Source organism: Varanus komodoensis, unplaced genomic scaffold (assembly GCF_004798865.1).
Source record: "Varanus komodoensis strain SLA01 unplaced genomic scaffold, ASM479886v1 scaffold15, whole genome shotgun sequence".
Classification (NCBI taxonomy): Eukaryota; Metazoa; Chordata; class Lepidosauria; order Squamata; family Varanidae; genus Varanus; species Varanus komodoensis.
The window spans coordinates 13,451,303-13,467,566 of record NW_025335440.1 but is presented as its reverse complement, the minus strand read 5'-3'; the positions used below and the strand labels follow the sequence as shown (position 1 = coordinate 13,467,566).

Here is a 16,264-nt window from a genome sequence, read left to right as displayed (position 1 = left end):
GGTATGCCTTAAGTAACTCTCTGGGAACCAGCATTGTTCCCTTTCTACGCTCAGAATTCTAATTCTTCAGAAGTTTATCCTGTATATTAAAGAATCTGAAGAGTTTGTAGGCCTACCTAGTATAAACTTCATTGTTAAATAGAGAAGTTTCATTTTTAATGACTATACTAAATTAAAATCAACCTACCTGTATCAAATGAAGAAAAAGCACTGCCAAAGGCAGGAAATCCACCAAAAGCTGAGAAAAAGGATCCACCACCTCTGTTTCTGTTTCCACGTGGCCCTCGTCTATTGCCAAAGAAATCATCAAAAGGATCTTCTGCAAAAAAAATTAAAGATGTTTTAGAAGTTTGCATCTTCACTGTAATTTTAGTACAAAACATAAACACACACTAAATGTCACAAAAAAATAAAGCTCTTAAAAAACACTTTCCAATCTCATCCATGTTTCATTTTACCAAACATGAGCTCTTTACTTGGTTCACTGCTTTTCATTGCAATCCTAGACCCCACTGTTTTCAATGGGGCTTACTCCAAGACAATTTGCCAAAGGATTACAACTTTTGCAGCCAATTTCCTACCATAGGAAGAGAAGAGGCCTTGGATACTACCTAAATACTAACCAAAAGTTTTATTGTAAACACCATACCACCTTCAGTATAGAGTAAGTATGCCAAAAATACAAGTTTTCAGTTTTGTTGCCTTAGACATGTTCCTTTGCCAAGAGGAACATTAAAAGGATATGGTCCACAGAAGAGATATTTATTTTAAAGATAAACAAAGCTCAAGAAAATAGCTTGAGCATTAACATTATTGAAATCTGTATTAAGATGAATGATTAAACACAAGAGTATTGATCCAGTGATAGTTGCAGTACCACTGAAACTTTGAAAGTTACCCAAATTATGTTTCACAGATTCAATAAAACCTAAAAGCAACTAAGAAAGCAACCCTCTGGTCCCTAGACATCATTAAGATTCACTGTTCCATGATCAGAGAGGGAATCTGGAGATCAGAACTCTAATCCTTTCCCCCCCATCCAACCAACATGGAAAGAATCATACCAACTGCTCTGGGGTGGGGAGGCAACCTTTAGAAACAGTAAAGGTGGCATTCAGGATGTGGAGAAAACTAATGCTCCAGTCACCTTTCCTCTCCCTTTGAAGCTTCCAGTTGAGACAGCTGGCAGGGTTCCAGGAAAAATTGCAGAGCAAGAGGGCTAAGGAGGCAGTAGTAGTTTTGAACAGGTTGCCAGTAATCCTCAGTCTTTAGAGGATTACAGCCATTCCAATTTGCCTGCACCTTTAATCTGTATGCCACCCAGAGTATTTACTATTTTAATACAATATTTAGTAAAATTTTACCAGATTGTATACAATACTCAAACCTGCCTCTTTTTATCACTACAACTCTTCTGCCACAGGAGAGAATATATGCAGAAGCCACAGTAACACCCACTTTTTCCAGTATGAAGTCTATTAAAACATTTAGTGTTTCCCACTTCAGATTTGTTAGAAAAGTGTTTCCTATAATGCCATGACATCTTAACTGAGAAGAAGCTCTCAAGCCCTAGACTATTCGCAGACTAGCCCAGTTCAAACATACCATTTCCAGGTTGGTTTAACTCAGGAATTATAGTCAAAAGGAGATAAGCCAGAACATTGCTTCTGTGCACCTACCAGTCCCACTTTCAATCAACAACCCAGGATACTCCTACCCATTGTGGAAAGAATGTGGGGCTCTTAGTGTGATATCAGAATCAAAGACCTCTAGGGTGGTCAGGGGCTGAACAACCCAGCTTCCTGGATCAGGATGTCACAATAATCCAGGTCATCATGGGCTGGATTCAGACATGTTATGCTACAAACAGCAGGGCTTCTTTGTGAAATGCCTTGCAACCTGTGGATGTTTCTAAAAGATAATCGAGGGGGAGACCTTTTTTTGCTGATTCTTCTTTCTCTGAAGTTCTCACATCCTACAAATATCTTCTCTATAACAACATTGGAGAAGACAATGAGAGAAGAGAATTGGCTAAAGTTGCTTCCTCTCACCCCACTTGTGGTAGAACATTCCATGTAATTACCCAAATTCATAGGAAATCTGAATCATGTCCAATGTTTTCAATCATAGGAGAAAGATTTTAGTGCAATTCATGTCATATAAGTTTGCCCAGCACAATGCCAGAAGTGGCTACAGCAGCAGAGTACTCATCCCCTGAAATTGGTAATCCAAGAAATATTTGATCAAGTTTAATTTTGAGTGGATACACATCAACTCAAAAGCATCCAAGGATCTGACCTAAGGAACACAGGGAGGTTTTGCGTCATCCTGTCAGGTGAAATGAGACAGGGAGGTAAAATCTTTATTGATTGTATTTATATCCTGCTTTTCTTTTCCCCTTCATGGGCAAGTGGGGACTAGAATTCAGATCTCTGAGGCTTAGTCCAGTTGCACTGAATGGGCTGTCATGCTGAAGCATAAATTGCAGCACAAAAATTGTACCACATAAAAGCATAGAAAAATACAGAACTCCAAAGCCAGGATAGGCATATTTTCAGGAGTCAGGATGCTATACTGTCCCCCACAATTAACCAGAGGCTGTACCTCTCCCTGCTGCGATTGCCAGTCACTGCAACATTCCTTCCCTTCCATACCCAGTTTCACAAAGAAATAAGGTGTACAGGGAGTACACATGTTCTTTACAAGCAGAGTTGGAGTACTTATCCATCCATTTTGCTGGCTATTATATGACTACACATAAAGATATAATTCAAATTATGTGAACTCAAGTCTGAACATCCAGTGAACAAGAACTACTACTGCTGGGTTTATGTACCAAGAAGGACAAGGTATGTTGTAGTATCCTGGACTTCAGACTAATTAGAAAAGCATTATGACTGATTTATAAAGTGTAGTCTTGTAAACCATTTTAGAAGGATGTTCAGACTAGCAAATCCCAAAGCTGTTTTTCTTATGAATAAGAAAAAATGTAGATTTGTGTGATTCACATGCCTTTTCCAAATAGCGATATTGCAGTTCCTTTACAATCCATAACTTGCACCTTCAGTTTTTGAGAAAGGAGGTGTAAAAAAAAAATTCTGAATAATTTGATGACCACCTTTGAGCCTACTTAAGTTTGCATTGCAAGCTTACTCTGTTTGAAAAGTAGCTAATAAAGTTGGGTATCATCTTGAAATTAAATACTTTCTCAAGTTCATACCTTATGAAATCAAAATGAAATAGTTTGCTTTATTGAAGAATTTTTCTTTACTGAAGAATTTTTGCTTTTTCTTCCCACTTCTATGTGATACATAAACTTTTCAGTTAAACTAATTTAAAAGTCTGACCATCTGTTAAAACACATTCAGCAATGAGGAGGAATACTCAGACAAGACAGACTAGTTTCAACATACTCCTTGAATGGGGCATTAAAACTGCCTTGATTTAAACATATTTATAAATTAATCTTTCTGCTTGAGTTTTATATAATCAAACTCATTTGTTGTACTTGCATTGTTTACTCTTTGTACTAACATGTCAATAGAGCAAATAGTTATAGAATTTCTAGTATCTACATGGATAAACAAGACAAGTAGTTTTATAGTAGGCCAGTACAGAGGAACAAGTTCACTATTTAGTGACAGCTGACAGCCATTGCTCCAGCTGGCTTTCTAATAATTAATCAATATACTCTGCTAATTCAACCTCAAAGGTTTCAGTACCCCTTTCTCCCAGAAGTCATTTCAAAAGATGGTCTGCCTATATAAAACAGACATTTGGATTCTGTTAATAGTGTTTGGAAATGTTCAGAATCATAATGACCAAAGACAGTTAACAGTCTGCCAACAAAATCTATGGCAAGAGGTACCTTGAAAAACACATTAATGCGCTACCCTTCAGAGAAGTAAAGAGGCATTTTAGATTAATTAAAATAGGTTTATTAATTTAAAGGCTTCCCCTTCAGTAGAATTCCTCCAACTCTGATCCTATATTTATTTCTTCTTCTAGTTCCTCCAAGGTTATACTGCTAGGCTCTTCTATCCACTCTTCTGACACTAAACTCACTTCCTCCTCTAATATCTCTTCTGCTATTCCTTCAGAGTCCTCCTCCACCACTAAAGTTTCTTCCAGTTCAACAGATATTTCATCATAGTCTTCAAAAGCATCAATAAAATCTTCACTATATTCTTCACAAAGTTCTTCTGCTAGTAATTCCTCCAGTTCCTCTGCCACTTCTAGTGACTCACAACTACACTCTTCCTCCAGCTCCTCTACTGATCTTTCTTCTGATCCTTCATAAGACTCCTCTGGCAGCCAACTGATAAGCACTGGGTAGGTATCTAAGAAAAGTATCAATTTTGGTTAGGTCAATTTATAAAATAAATTTGCTATGCAAGCCATCTTGAGTTGCAATACTTTCCATAAATCAAATAATATTTTCATGTAAATAAATAGAAAGCTAGTTATGCACTGAAATTTGTAATCAGAAAAGGCAACTTTTCTAATGAGTGGCAAGTGGCACAGTGACGCAGTATGGCACAGTCCATTAACTTGCAGTTAAGCATATGTTTATGAGACACACACTGATCACACTTTAGATTTAACTGTTTGATCTTAATGTAGTAGCTGCTGGAGATCTTAGCTCCAGTCTTCTGCTGCTGTTCAGTAAACAAGCAGGAGTTTCTTAGTGTGTTCTTTAGCAAGCACTCCAAAGTCTCAAAACTATGTCTTGCTTACATTAAATGCAATATATCTTTTCTGAAATAGTTTTTTCCTTTGGCATCCTATTCCCAATTTCTAATTTGCATGTTTATCAATGTACACTTATCACAAAGAACACATCTTATTTACTAAAGAAATTGTTCTACCATATCTTCCTTCTGGCACACATTTATACACAATTAAATAAATGTGCTGAACATTTATTTTGTTAGCTCCTTAGTCAAGGCTTCATCATTTTACAATTTGCTAGGCAGAAATTAGTCACCAGGAAACTATTCCATTGCTGAGGTTCCATGAATATACAGTCAAGCCCTTATAACAAAGCACTGAGAGATTTCTTTAAGTCCTTTACTCCAGAAAAACTTGGGATTCCAAATTATCTATTAACTGAGAAGCAAGTTTTAACTAATCTTTTTTTCTATATCTTAGCAGAAACAGAGATGGAACTATTTAAAACACATCTCCTTAAATATAGATTGAAGCTAGTGGAAAGATTATTTTATTTATTACTGAAACTTCTAGGCTACTTTTCAACATACAAAATTTCAAGAGCCACTTTAAATTATAAAGCAGCAATAACCAATATGAAAGCATACACTTAATCTGGTTGTCTTTGATATAATATGAAAGAAGAGTAAAAACCAGAGCAAAAGGCAATCTGAAATAATAGATGAAGGGCTCACCTGAAAATTAACATGGAATGGCCCAACCACATATCCTTGGGAAGGGAGTTCGACAAATGAAAGCCTACTGCAGAGGTTTCTCTCAGGCCTGAAAATCTAATAATTGCTAATAGCATGGTAAAAGTGGCCCTCCACTGGTCTTAAAGCATGGATGCAAGACACTCTTCAAATAACTTCACCCCAACCTATTGAAATCTTTAAAGGCCCAAACCAGCATTTTTGAATTCAGCCCAGAAGCAAAAAGTATTTGGCATAAAATACATGTAACACTGAACACCTTGCCCCATAAGCATCCAGGTTAACATAGTATTCACTGACTGAAGTTTCCAGTCTTCAAAGGCAGCCCCACATACAGCACAGAAATCTAGGCTGATGAAACCGGAACATTAGTAGCTGAGACAAGCTCTACTGCATCCAGACAGGAACTGCTCTTCCAGACAACTGTGAATCTAGGAAGACATCAAAACTGCAAAGTTGGTTCCTCAGAGGAGGTGTGACTATGTTCAGACAGCTGAACACCTCTATACCTGCCAGCTTTCACACCCATAATTTTGCTGAGATTAAGTTTCAGTTTCTTCATCCTCATTCATCCCAAAACTCCTGCAACTTGGATTCATGCATTCCATTTATCTAAATGTATTATTATCTATTACTTGATACACGTTAGTATTCACTCTAAAACCAAGCATGGCATACAAGACAGCTGGCACCAGTTCCTAGATAGCATAAATTTATTCTTTATCCTTTGAACTGATATCAGGCCAAACACTTATCCCAAACCTTTAGATGCTTTAGTCCAAAAATTACAGTATGGCGATAAGCTGAAATTTTGGGCAATGCAGCTGAATGAAATATAGTAAAAAGTCAAATGGATCAGAGCATTAAACTCATGACTTGGTGCATAAATCAACCTTTTCATGCCACTGTGATGCTAATCAATTGGGAATTTAAAACAGAAACCAGAACTCCTACATAAATATGTATCATCTTGTAAAGCTTTTACTCTAACTACAACTACAAAACAGGACTTGATAAAGTGCTCTGTCTTAAGAGGTGTTTGGGAAGAAGGATCTTTCACTTGACCATAGATATATCTCCACTGTTGATTAAAATATTGAAGCACTGAAGTCATCAGGATAAGCCCCCTTTGAACCAGCTGGATTCAGGCATAATCATACTTAGAACAGGCTCAATGAAATCCATGGTACTTAGTCACAACTAGTCCAAACCCAACTAATTACAGCAGGTGAGGTTACATCTAGATCCTATTATGTCCAAAGAAAGATTTAAAAACCTGCACCAATAGCAAAATTGAGGCACTTCTGATTTGGCTGCTCACAATGGTGGAATGTCAGGAAAAAAAAGTGATCCACTATCTCAGAAACATCTTGATGCCCAGGTTTTCACTGAAATTTCAAAGCATATTCCTATTAGGTTACACTTACTGAGACTGTATTTTTCAAAGTCTGCAAAAAGTTATAATATTCAGGAAGCAATATATATGTTTAGCCATACATACATGCTTAGCTATTTGACACCATTTCACATCAAGTCAAAAAGGCCAAGCTCATGCCAAACTAGTTTGTAGAAGGAGGGATTAGATCAAGAACTGTCTTCATAAATTCTCAGTGTATGAACCATCAATTTCAAGAGGAAAGATCAAAGGCAAACCATTTTTCAGATTTTGTAAAGACAAGCTTGACATTTTGAAGTTCTTGTATCCTACTTAACAAATCCACAGCAGCCCAGGGATATACGATTATGGGGGAAATGATTTTAGTCTAGTGGCAACATCAATTGTAAATGTATATTAAAAGAACAGAGTATAATACATGACAAGGTTTATCACCATACATCTTCCCTTATGAGAAAAAAGGAAGCATGCTGCATATTTTTATTACTAACATAAATTGTAGTAATTTACACTGCCATATTGCACCAAATCTCAAAGCTGAATACGTACCAAAGAAATCAAATGAAAATGGGTCTCTTCCACCAAAGAACTCTCTGAAGACATCCTCTGGGTTCCGGAATGTAAAACCATATTCAAATGGACTGTCAAAATTAATTCCACCTGAAAAAAAGAACAAGTAGTATCACAATGCAGTTCTTTGGGACACCAATATAGCTTGTACAACATCTGCAATTTATTTTCACTTATAATGCTATCATTAAAAACTTTTTCATGTTGAATTCTTACAGTTAATAATTGTTGGGTTTCTTTACTATTTTTATTAAAATCTTAAGAGCTGCAACAGAAGAGATCCATATCAGAATGGATCTGAGCAAGTCCTACTTTGCATAACTCTGCTCACAAAATGGAACTTGGTCTGCTTTTTCCTATGCAGTCACTTTTCCACTTCAAGTATTCTGGTTTGGATGGTTCACCATCCCCTGCAGCATGATGTACGGCAGGGCGACAGAATCACTACCTTCTTCATTCTGTTAATAAAAGCAGCTCTACCAGAACTTGATTGGATATCTGAACCAATGTGACTTCTCTAGAATGCTCTTCACAAAGCCCCAAAACACTCCAAATAAATTCACATTTTGAGCTATTTAAAATCGTTGTCTTACTAAGACTCCATTGTTCACAACAAACAAGACAAACTTATTTTTCTGGTTTTCATTCTTTCAAATATTCATTCCCCACAAACCTAAATTAACTGTGAACCAGAATATTCTAATAATTTTAGTTATTAATTTATTGAATTTATATACCATCCATCAACCAGAAAGGTTGCATGGTTCACAACAATAAAATATACAACAAATTAAAAGTTAAACAACATACAGGAATCAATAAGATATAAAATCAAACAAAAATAATACAGTAATAAAAAGAGCAACAAAGTCCATAGCAACTGCAGTCAGATCAGTCCAGAGGTATTAACAGATGTACAAGCTAAAACACTATATAAAAGATAACAAAAATGTAGCTGTTAAAATACTGGGTAAAGATTTTTTACCTGGCACCAAAAAGAATAATGAATAGGCACCAGGAACACCTCTTTGGGGACCAGATTCCATGACCGGGGTACCACACCTGAGAAGGTCCTTACCCTAGTAGCCACTCTCTTACTTCCTTTAGAGGGGGCTTTCTGAGAAGAACCTCAGATGATGCTCTCAAGGGCATTATAAAAGGGCATTTGAACCTATGGGTTGAATCTAGACTTAGAATAAGCTTACTGAAGTAAAGAAGACTTCAGCCAAGTCCAACTCAAATATGTCTAGATGCTGTTCCAGCCCCATACGCTCAGTGTGCTACACAAACAACTATATAATGTGATGTCAAACTTTTGTTTGCAGCTACACTACAGCAATGTCTATAGCAGTTGGAAGTCATTCACAGCATTACAAAAATAGGAACTCCCACATACCTCCTCCACTTAGGCCTTCTTTTCCATATTTGTCATAGATGTCACGTTTTTTAGCTACAAAGAACAGAGAATAGTTAAAACAAAAAATACTCTGACATGGAAACTATCTTGACATTTTGCAAATTTATATGGAATTATTTCTCCAAGATGTAAGCTATGTGTACAAAAGTGTCTGCATAACTCAGAAAGGAGGATAACTTGATTTTTCAAAACTATTTTGCTACAAAACCTCATCCAAAACTCAGTTATGTCAATACTTAAGTTCTCTCTTCTATTTTAAAGGGCATGACCTCTTCATAAATCAGCAGTTTGAAAATTCAAACTCACTTCTAAGAATTATAAAATCCATGTAGTATAATATCTTTATTCAGGCCAACTGAAAAATCACAAGATTTGAGATCCCCAGAAGCAGCACATTTTTGTGATCCTTCAGGTGGCCTAACAAATTACACTATATAGAAGGCATGGTAGAAAATATATAAAATGATATACATTTTCTGTTGAGTTCCCTTATGTTTTGCCCTACTCCCCATCCTTTGTTATCCACTTTCTTTAGCATGCAGAGACAGTACATACTATTTTGTAGAGACCTATAACAAAATGAATGCAGAGCTGTAGGATGCACCAAGGTAGTGTACAGAGTACTTACTATTCATGAGCCAAACTGACTTGGCATGGGCATGAGGAAGACTCAAGAGCTTTACTTAACTATCCAGCCACCCTGTTAGTGGGTGGCACTGCAGAGCATGCAGCAACTCCAGAATTAGAAGAGACTGAAAGAACTAAGCACATTTTGACTAGAGAAGACTGAGCAGAGATATGATAGTACTTTTCAAATATTTGAAAGGCTGTCACACAGAGGAAGGCCCGGATCCCTTCTCAATCACCTCAAAGTCCAGGACATAGAATAATGAGCTCAAGTTAGAGGAAACATGAACATGATTCTGCCTGGACATCAGGAAAAATTTCTGGACTGTTAAGAGTAATACAGCAATGGAACCAATTACCTAGGGAGGTTAAGGGCTTCTTCACACTGAAGGCATTCAAGAGGCAGCTGGACAGCAACCTGTCAAGGATACCTTGCCTTGGAGTTTTGCATTGAGCAAGGAGCTGGAGTCGGTTGGCCCCTTCCAACTCTACTATTCTATGATTCAATAAAATACAAAGTCATCTGTTCTGTATCTAGCCTTGCCTTATTTCTTTATAATCCTTTCCCACTTCTCTGTCCCTAGCCATCTTTCCTTGCACACAACCTGTTTGCATTTGCTTGCTCTTCCACCACTGAAAGCGGTAAGAGCACCTACCCTGCCACTGATTAACTCACAACTCAACTTTAAGAATCAAGCAAGGGCACCAACACTGAAGCCATAGCTGCCATCTACTCAAATCTACAATGCACCCTTGAGGGTTGCAACTCTGCAGCAGGACTTTTTAGAAAGTGACTGAAGATCTGTCCAGATGTTAAAACCCTGGAACAGCAACATAATGAAATTAAACCAGAAGCAATATACTAATGCTTTCAAAGAAATTGGTTTCATGCCCACATTCACATGAAGTCTGAATGAGATGCACACATAATCTGAAACTGAGTGGAACTACCACAGCCACTAGGCCATCACACCAAATGAAGCACTTGCCTGTCTCTTGAGCAGTATTTAATAAATAGTATTCTGTGATCTTAACCAGTTGTGTTCTTTGGATTCTGGACAATTTACTTGCAATAATTCTCCTTAGATGTCTTGTCAGTAACATTCCAGGCATATGAATAGTGTTATTAAAAATACACAAAAAAGCTCTTCCATGGAAAGCGATTTTAAGAGATTCCTGTTTATATCTATCTAGGTCATTTGTCTCTTTGGGGCTTAAATGCATGATTTCTGTACTAGTTCAGCAACTAGTAACAGGACTTGAATAATCATTTATTTTCTGGTTGTAGAAATTTGACTGCTAGATTTGAAGTGGGATCAATGAGGAGAATTCAAAATAGTTACTGCTCTTAAACATATAATCCCAGAGTTGAAGACCAGGGTGGTGGTGGCTACTTGTCCTAACCTCCTATACTTTTATCAGTCAGCTGCTGTAGATCCCAATGCTTGACATGGTGAAGCCAAAAGAATGATTCACCCAAATGGCAATTTTCAAAGCCATAGAAAGCACTCGTTCCTGCAGAAGGGTTTCTCTTAAGAGTGACTGATGGTCTTCCACCCCACTACTTACCATCTGACAAAACCTCATAAGCCTCAGCTAGTTGCTTAAATTGCCTCTCAGCTTCTTCTTTGTTATCTGGATTTTTGTCAGGGTGCCACTTTAATGCTAGTTTACGGTACCTAAAATAAAAAGGGAAAGTTACTTAACTTTTTCCCTTAGAAAATGTATATACAGTTGCAAGCAAATCAGTACAGAAAAGTGGAAATTTAACCCCATACCAACTTTTTAAAAACAAGCTCAGGTAGCATGGATGACAAAAAATCTGAACCAGTAAACTGTAAGAAATGAGTGGGTTTTGCTCCCATTGCAATTGCTGGTCACAAAGTAGTACTCTGCTTGACCTAAGATTTGTTGTAAGTAACTGAATGATTAGTTCCAGCTAGTATGTCTTTTATTTTCATTGTTGGGTCACTCCAACACCTCTATTTAAAAATATATTAACCATGGTAACAAGATTAAATGATGTACTGAAGCAATTCCTATCAGTGATGGCTAGTTATGAAAAACAGCTGCAATGAAGAAATTTTTACACTATCTAGTTAAGGAACAGAAAAAAGGAACACAGAATTATTTGTTATTAATTATACATGATTCATAATTTAGAGGAGAATTTAAGATTTTTCCTTCCAATACAGTCTGTACTGCTGAAAAGAAACTACATTGTTTCATTACAGAGAGTTGATTCCATTGTGCCATTCCATTTGCAGAATGTTTTTATGCAGGGAACGCCTCTGCCAGCAGAAGATGAAGGGAGACTATTTTTGCAGATTTTCCTTTCAGCAGCCCCCATGCTGAAATATCCTACAGAACAGCGTGGGATACAGAGTCGATGTTACAGAGGAAAGGGTGAATTACTAATAACTCTTCCTCTTCTATAGCATAGGCATATAATGGTTCCAAAGGCCTTCTGTGAATTGATGGACACAAGTCAATTCAACCTATTATTCTGTATTAATTATGTAACATCTGTTTTGGATTCTTGTATTTTATTTATTTGCTGTGCACTGAAGGGATGTTTCATTCCTTTTTTTAAAATAAGTTATTAACCAGGCATTTTATATTAACACTGGGGTGATGTAAGAAGGTGACCAAACCTGATCATGTTTCCTTGTGTACACCAGTACCGGGAATCGGTCACATTCTGCTCAGACTATATCCCATTGACTTGTCCCATCTACATCAATGGAAACCACTGAGAACTGAGTCAGTATATCTACATAAAATTACCATAGTTTTTACTTTTGGACCATTTTGACATAATTTAGGACCTGAAGGATGACATGAAAGTTTAGCTTACATATTCTTCATGTCACTGAAAAGGTGATCAGCAAAGAAGCACATGCAATAGTGTCATAACTGGCATTAAACAGCTGCACTGGAATGCCACAAATGGTTTTAAGGGAGTCATAATGAAGTATGGGAGACTACCAGGTACAAGTAAGAAGAGTATCAGTTAGGATTAGTCAAGATTTCTTCTCATGACTCCAAGTTTGTTAATTTCTGTTAAAGTTTAGGTAGAAAGCAACACTGAGGGGCCTCCTGTCCTTTCATGTCTGCTCTGGAGAAGCCCCAAATTCTCTGGAGCAGATTTCACCTAGTTCATGTGTCTGAAAAATAACCCCTCCATCTACATTTTGCTTATGGAAGTGCTTCTATTAGTAGAAAAACTGAATGGGCTTTCTCCCCTCAGGTATACCGAATGTGACCTTCACCATAGATGTATGGACTATGAGCTAGATGAGGAAATAGTGGCATTCACCAACCTGATGAGATAGGTACATGTGACAACCAGGCAAATAGATCTAAGATGGGTAACCTTAAGGAATATTAGGAAAATTTCCACAATCTATCACATTACAAATTAGCACAGAATAGAGAGTAAGTGATTCAACAAACAATTCTTGTCAGTATATGTAATTAACATAAATGCATGTTGAAGAGGGCTATATTCTCCAGAGTGGGTCATGCAAGTGCCTTATATATTGAAGTAAATTTGGATAAACTCAATATGCATAATTTGCCCTAGAGCTTTCAAGATTAGTACTTACGCTTTTTTAATGTCATCTTGTGAAGCAAGCCTTGGCACTCCTAGAACTTGATAATAATCCACCATGTTTACTGTTTTGATAACACAGTCCTGTAAAAAAAAGGCATTATTTTTAGACAAACACTGAAGATTTCTGCTAAAAAAGTTTTGGACATTAACCACGTTTATCTTAATCAGATTAATAGTCAGCCTCAAAACTTGGAAAACTAAACTGGCTATCCAGCTAATGTTCAATACATATGAGAAATCTAACTTGTTTCATCATTTTTTCAAAACCTGTCTGAAGACTGAGATACAAAGATTGAGGGGAAAAGTGGCAAACAAGTGGCCATGTTGGATCTGGCTGTATGCAAAAACATCTATTTATTTAAAAATAATGGGTTGTCTGTGTATAAATAGGAGTATACTAGCACTTAATTTGCTTTTTCTCAACAACTACTATCATTCATTGCTGAGTGTGATGTCAAAACCTGGACTGCTGGGGGTTTTAGATGCTCAACAACCCAGCAATTAAACCCTCAACAAGCCATGGGTTAACCGTTTGGTTGTTTAGCCCCACACAACACAATTCTATGGCTTCTGCAACAAAAGTGGAGGATTATGAGCATCCAATGCATGAAGCATGATGGCTGTATTATTAATAGCAATTTCTTCTGCAACAGTGCATTATACCTAGACGGCCATTTTCAGCTACCTAAATGAAGCCCCAAGGAGTACCAATAGGAAATGCCTCAAACCACTGACTCCTGCCTCATCCAATCCCTGCTCCTCTCCTACATGCTCCTTTTCCATCTCTGCAAGGACCATCTGTGTTTGCTGAAAGGTAGCTGGCAAGGTTCTTTCTACACTTATTGCAAGAGGGGGTTTGGTCTCTGGAGTGCCAGATATGAAGTCACAGGACCTTGGAGTTGGGCTTCCCAATAATTCCAAAATCAGGAGACCCTAGGATTGTGCCCTAAGCAACCCGCTAGGCCTTGGTTGAGACATCACATTCGGCAAGAACCAACCATGGGTTGCTGAGTACAAGTAGAAGAGGGAGACAAGTTAAAGGTAGTGCTCCCAGCCTCTCCCTCTTCTGTACAACCACCCCATAAATTTGCAAACAGATGGATTGTCTTCATGAATGGCCTAGGTCTTGTATCCTGAAACAGCACCTATATCCTGAATTCCATTTAAATCACTAGTCAGTAAGACCAGATTTAAATCAGAGTTTTCTACATATTTGCACTCATGCCTACCTTACCAGTAGGTAGAGGAACTTCATTAAAACTGGATCTCTTTTACGGCCTGTTATTATAGGTTTTCTCCTCCAGGGAAAGAATAGTATGGTTAAGCTCAGACTATGCTCAAAGGAGTTTCCTTTTTTTACTGTTTGTTCCTCTTCTCACACTTGGCTTCTTATGCAGATCTATTCCATTCCCAACAATCTCCTTCTATTCACTGATTTTTGTGAAACTTGACAGTTAAGAGGTAAGTGGTTGATCCTGTGTACAAAAATTTGCAAAGGCACAACAGGATTGAGGGCTTTTTCTCAACTTTATTTTATACCATTTTTGTGGCAAAGACGCATGTGATTTCTGCAGATGCACATTCACAGGTTTATTTATTATACATGTATTTATGGGTCACCTATAACTGCCAAGGCCTTCCTAGGTGGCTTACAAGACATAAAATATATTAACAAAGTAAAACACATTAAAACACAGTGAAATAAAACATCTACAAAAGCAATATAAAAAGGTCCACAGCATTCAAGCTAAGTGTTAAAAAAATTCCTAAAAAGGTATGGGTTTGCCTGACACCAAAAGGAAAATAAAGATGGCACCAGATGAATTTCCCTAGGGAGGGAGTTCCAAAGTTTTGAGAACTATAAAAACCAAGCATCTGTGATAATATCTTCTAGATAGAAAAAAATGTCCGATACTCTTACAGAAACCTCTGGAAGAGCATAACATTGTGAATGGATTAATGGAGTTCACTTACCAGAAAATGCAAACACTGCATGAATATACAGCCTCATGCTACATAATTAAAAGCTAACCCTTATTCCATGATGAATAACCTTGTGTCTACAATGTATCTTAGATTCTTCCTCAAAAAGCATTTTTTAAAAAATCCAATTTAAATGTAAAAAATCAGATTTCTTGATTGAAAAAATCATTGATTTTTATGCACCCTGACACAAACTAATCACTACTTCAGCATTTTTTTACAATCTGTCAAATGGATTCCAGAAATGATAGTATTTACAAAAACATTAAAAAGTTTTAAATATAGAATACAAAGAGCCATGTAGAAAAATGTTTAAAAGATACAAATTAAGAGTTTAAACAGAAAGCCAGTTGCAGAAAGAATAGAGAATAAATCCAAAGACTGTTGTGTTTTATCCAGTTGTGAAGTCAAGTTATTTATTATTTATTTATTTATAAAGCTTCTATGCTGCCCCCTTCGCCTTGGGGCGGCTCACAACAAATACTCTCTAAAATAGGTGAAAAAGTAATCCCATTATTTTAATTGAATAAGACCTGCATTTCCTTGAATGTAATTTATTTGCAAACCCAATGAAAAGAATGTATAGTTAATTTTTAGTCCTAAGGGAGGCTTCAAATAGCGTCTACTTAATGTTCACCATCCTACAGACCATGTAGTTTAAGAAACCTGAACATAAAGCAAACAGAATACTAAAAGCTTATTTCAGCTCCCTACCACACCTTGTACACTGAATAAAAATGTGACACTGAGTAAACACATATATCTAGCTCCTTGGCAAGCACAGGCAATTGCAAACTTATGGTTGAAATTTTAATACAGGGGGAAAATGTTTTTTGCATTAAAAATTAAATGTTTATCACCTATGTGCTTTAATTACATTCATAACACTAGAGTTTTAAAATCATTTTAATCATCTCTAGATAAGAAATATTTATAATGAAACACTAGAAGTAGTTATACTGGATGGTGAGGCTTTGTTGTAATCACTAATTCCAATCAGGCAATATTACAAGATGCACATTAACTAAAGTCCATCAACAATGCAAAACATAGAAACTGTATTAATTCAATGACTCAGTATTAAACAGGATGAGCAGTCCCTATTTATGGACTACAACAAGAAATCTTAGAAAAAGCTATCTTCATATTTTCATGATATCTAAAAAAAATCCTCCACATTTATTACCAGTACTTTTTTTTAAAAAAAGCACCACCTACATTCCTGATACCTT

General features: G+C 36.7%; 1 protein-coding gene across 1 annotated transcript in view; it reads right to left on the bottom strand.

The window, feature by feature from the left end:
• The window catches only part of DNAJB6 (DnaJ heat shock protein family (Hsp40) member B6), a 59,232-nt gene that overhangs the window by 34,244 nt on the left and 8,724 nt on the right, over positions 1-16,264 (bottom strand). The window contains exons 2-6 of the mRNA XM_044425283.1: positions 13,042-13,130; positions 11,003-11,112; positions 8,786-8,839; positions 7,369-7,479; positions 188-319 (exon numbers count right to left, since the gene is read on the bottom strand). Of these exons, the coding sequence (XP_044281218.1) occupies positions 188-319; positions 7,369-7,479; positions 8,786-8,839; positions 11,003-11,112; positions 13,042-13,106 (472 nt within the window). The 5' untranslated portion in view covers positions 13,107-13,130. The remainder of the gene's footprint in view (positions 1-187; positions 320-7,368; positions 7,480-8,785; positions 8,840-11,002; positions 11,113-13,041; positions 13,131-16,264) is intronic.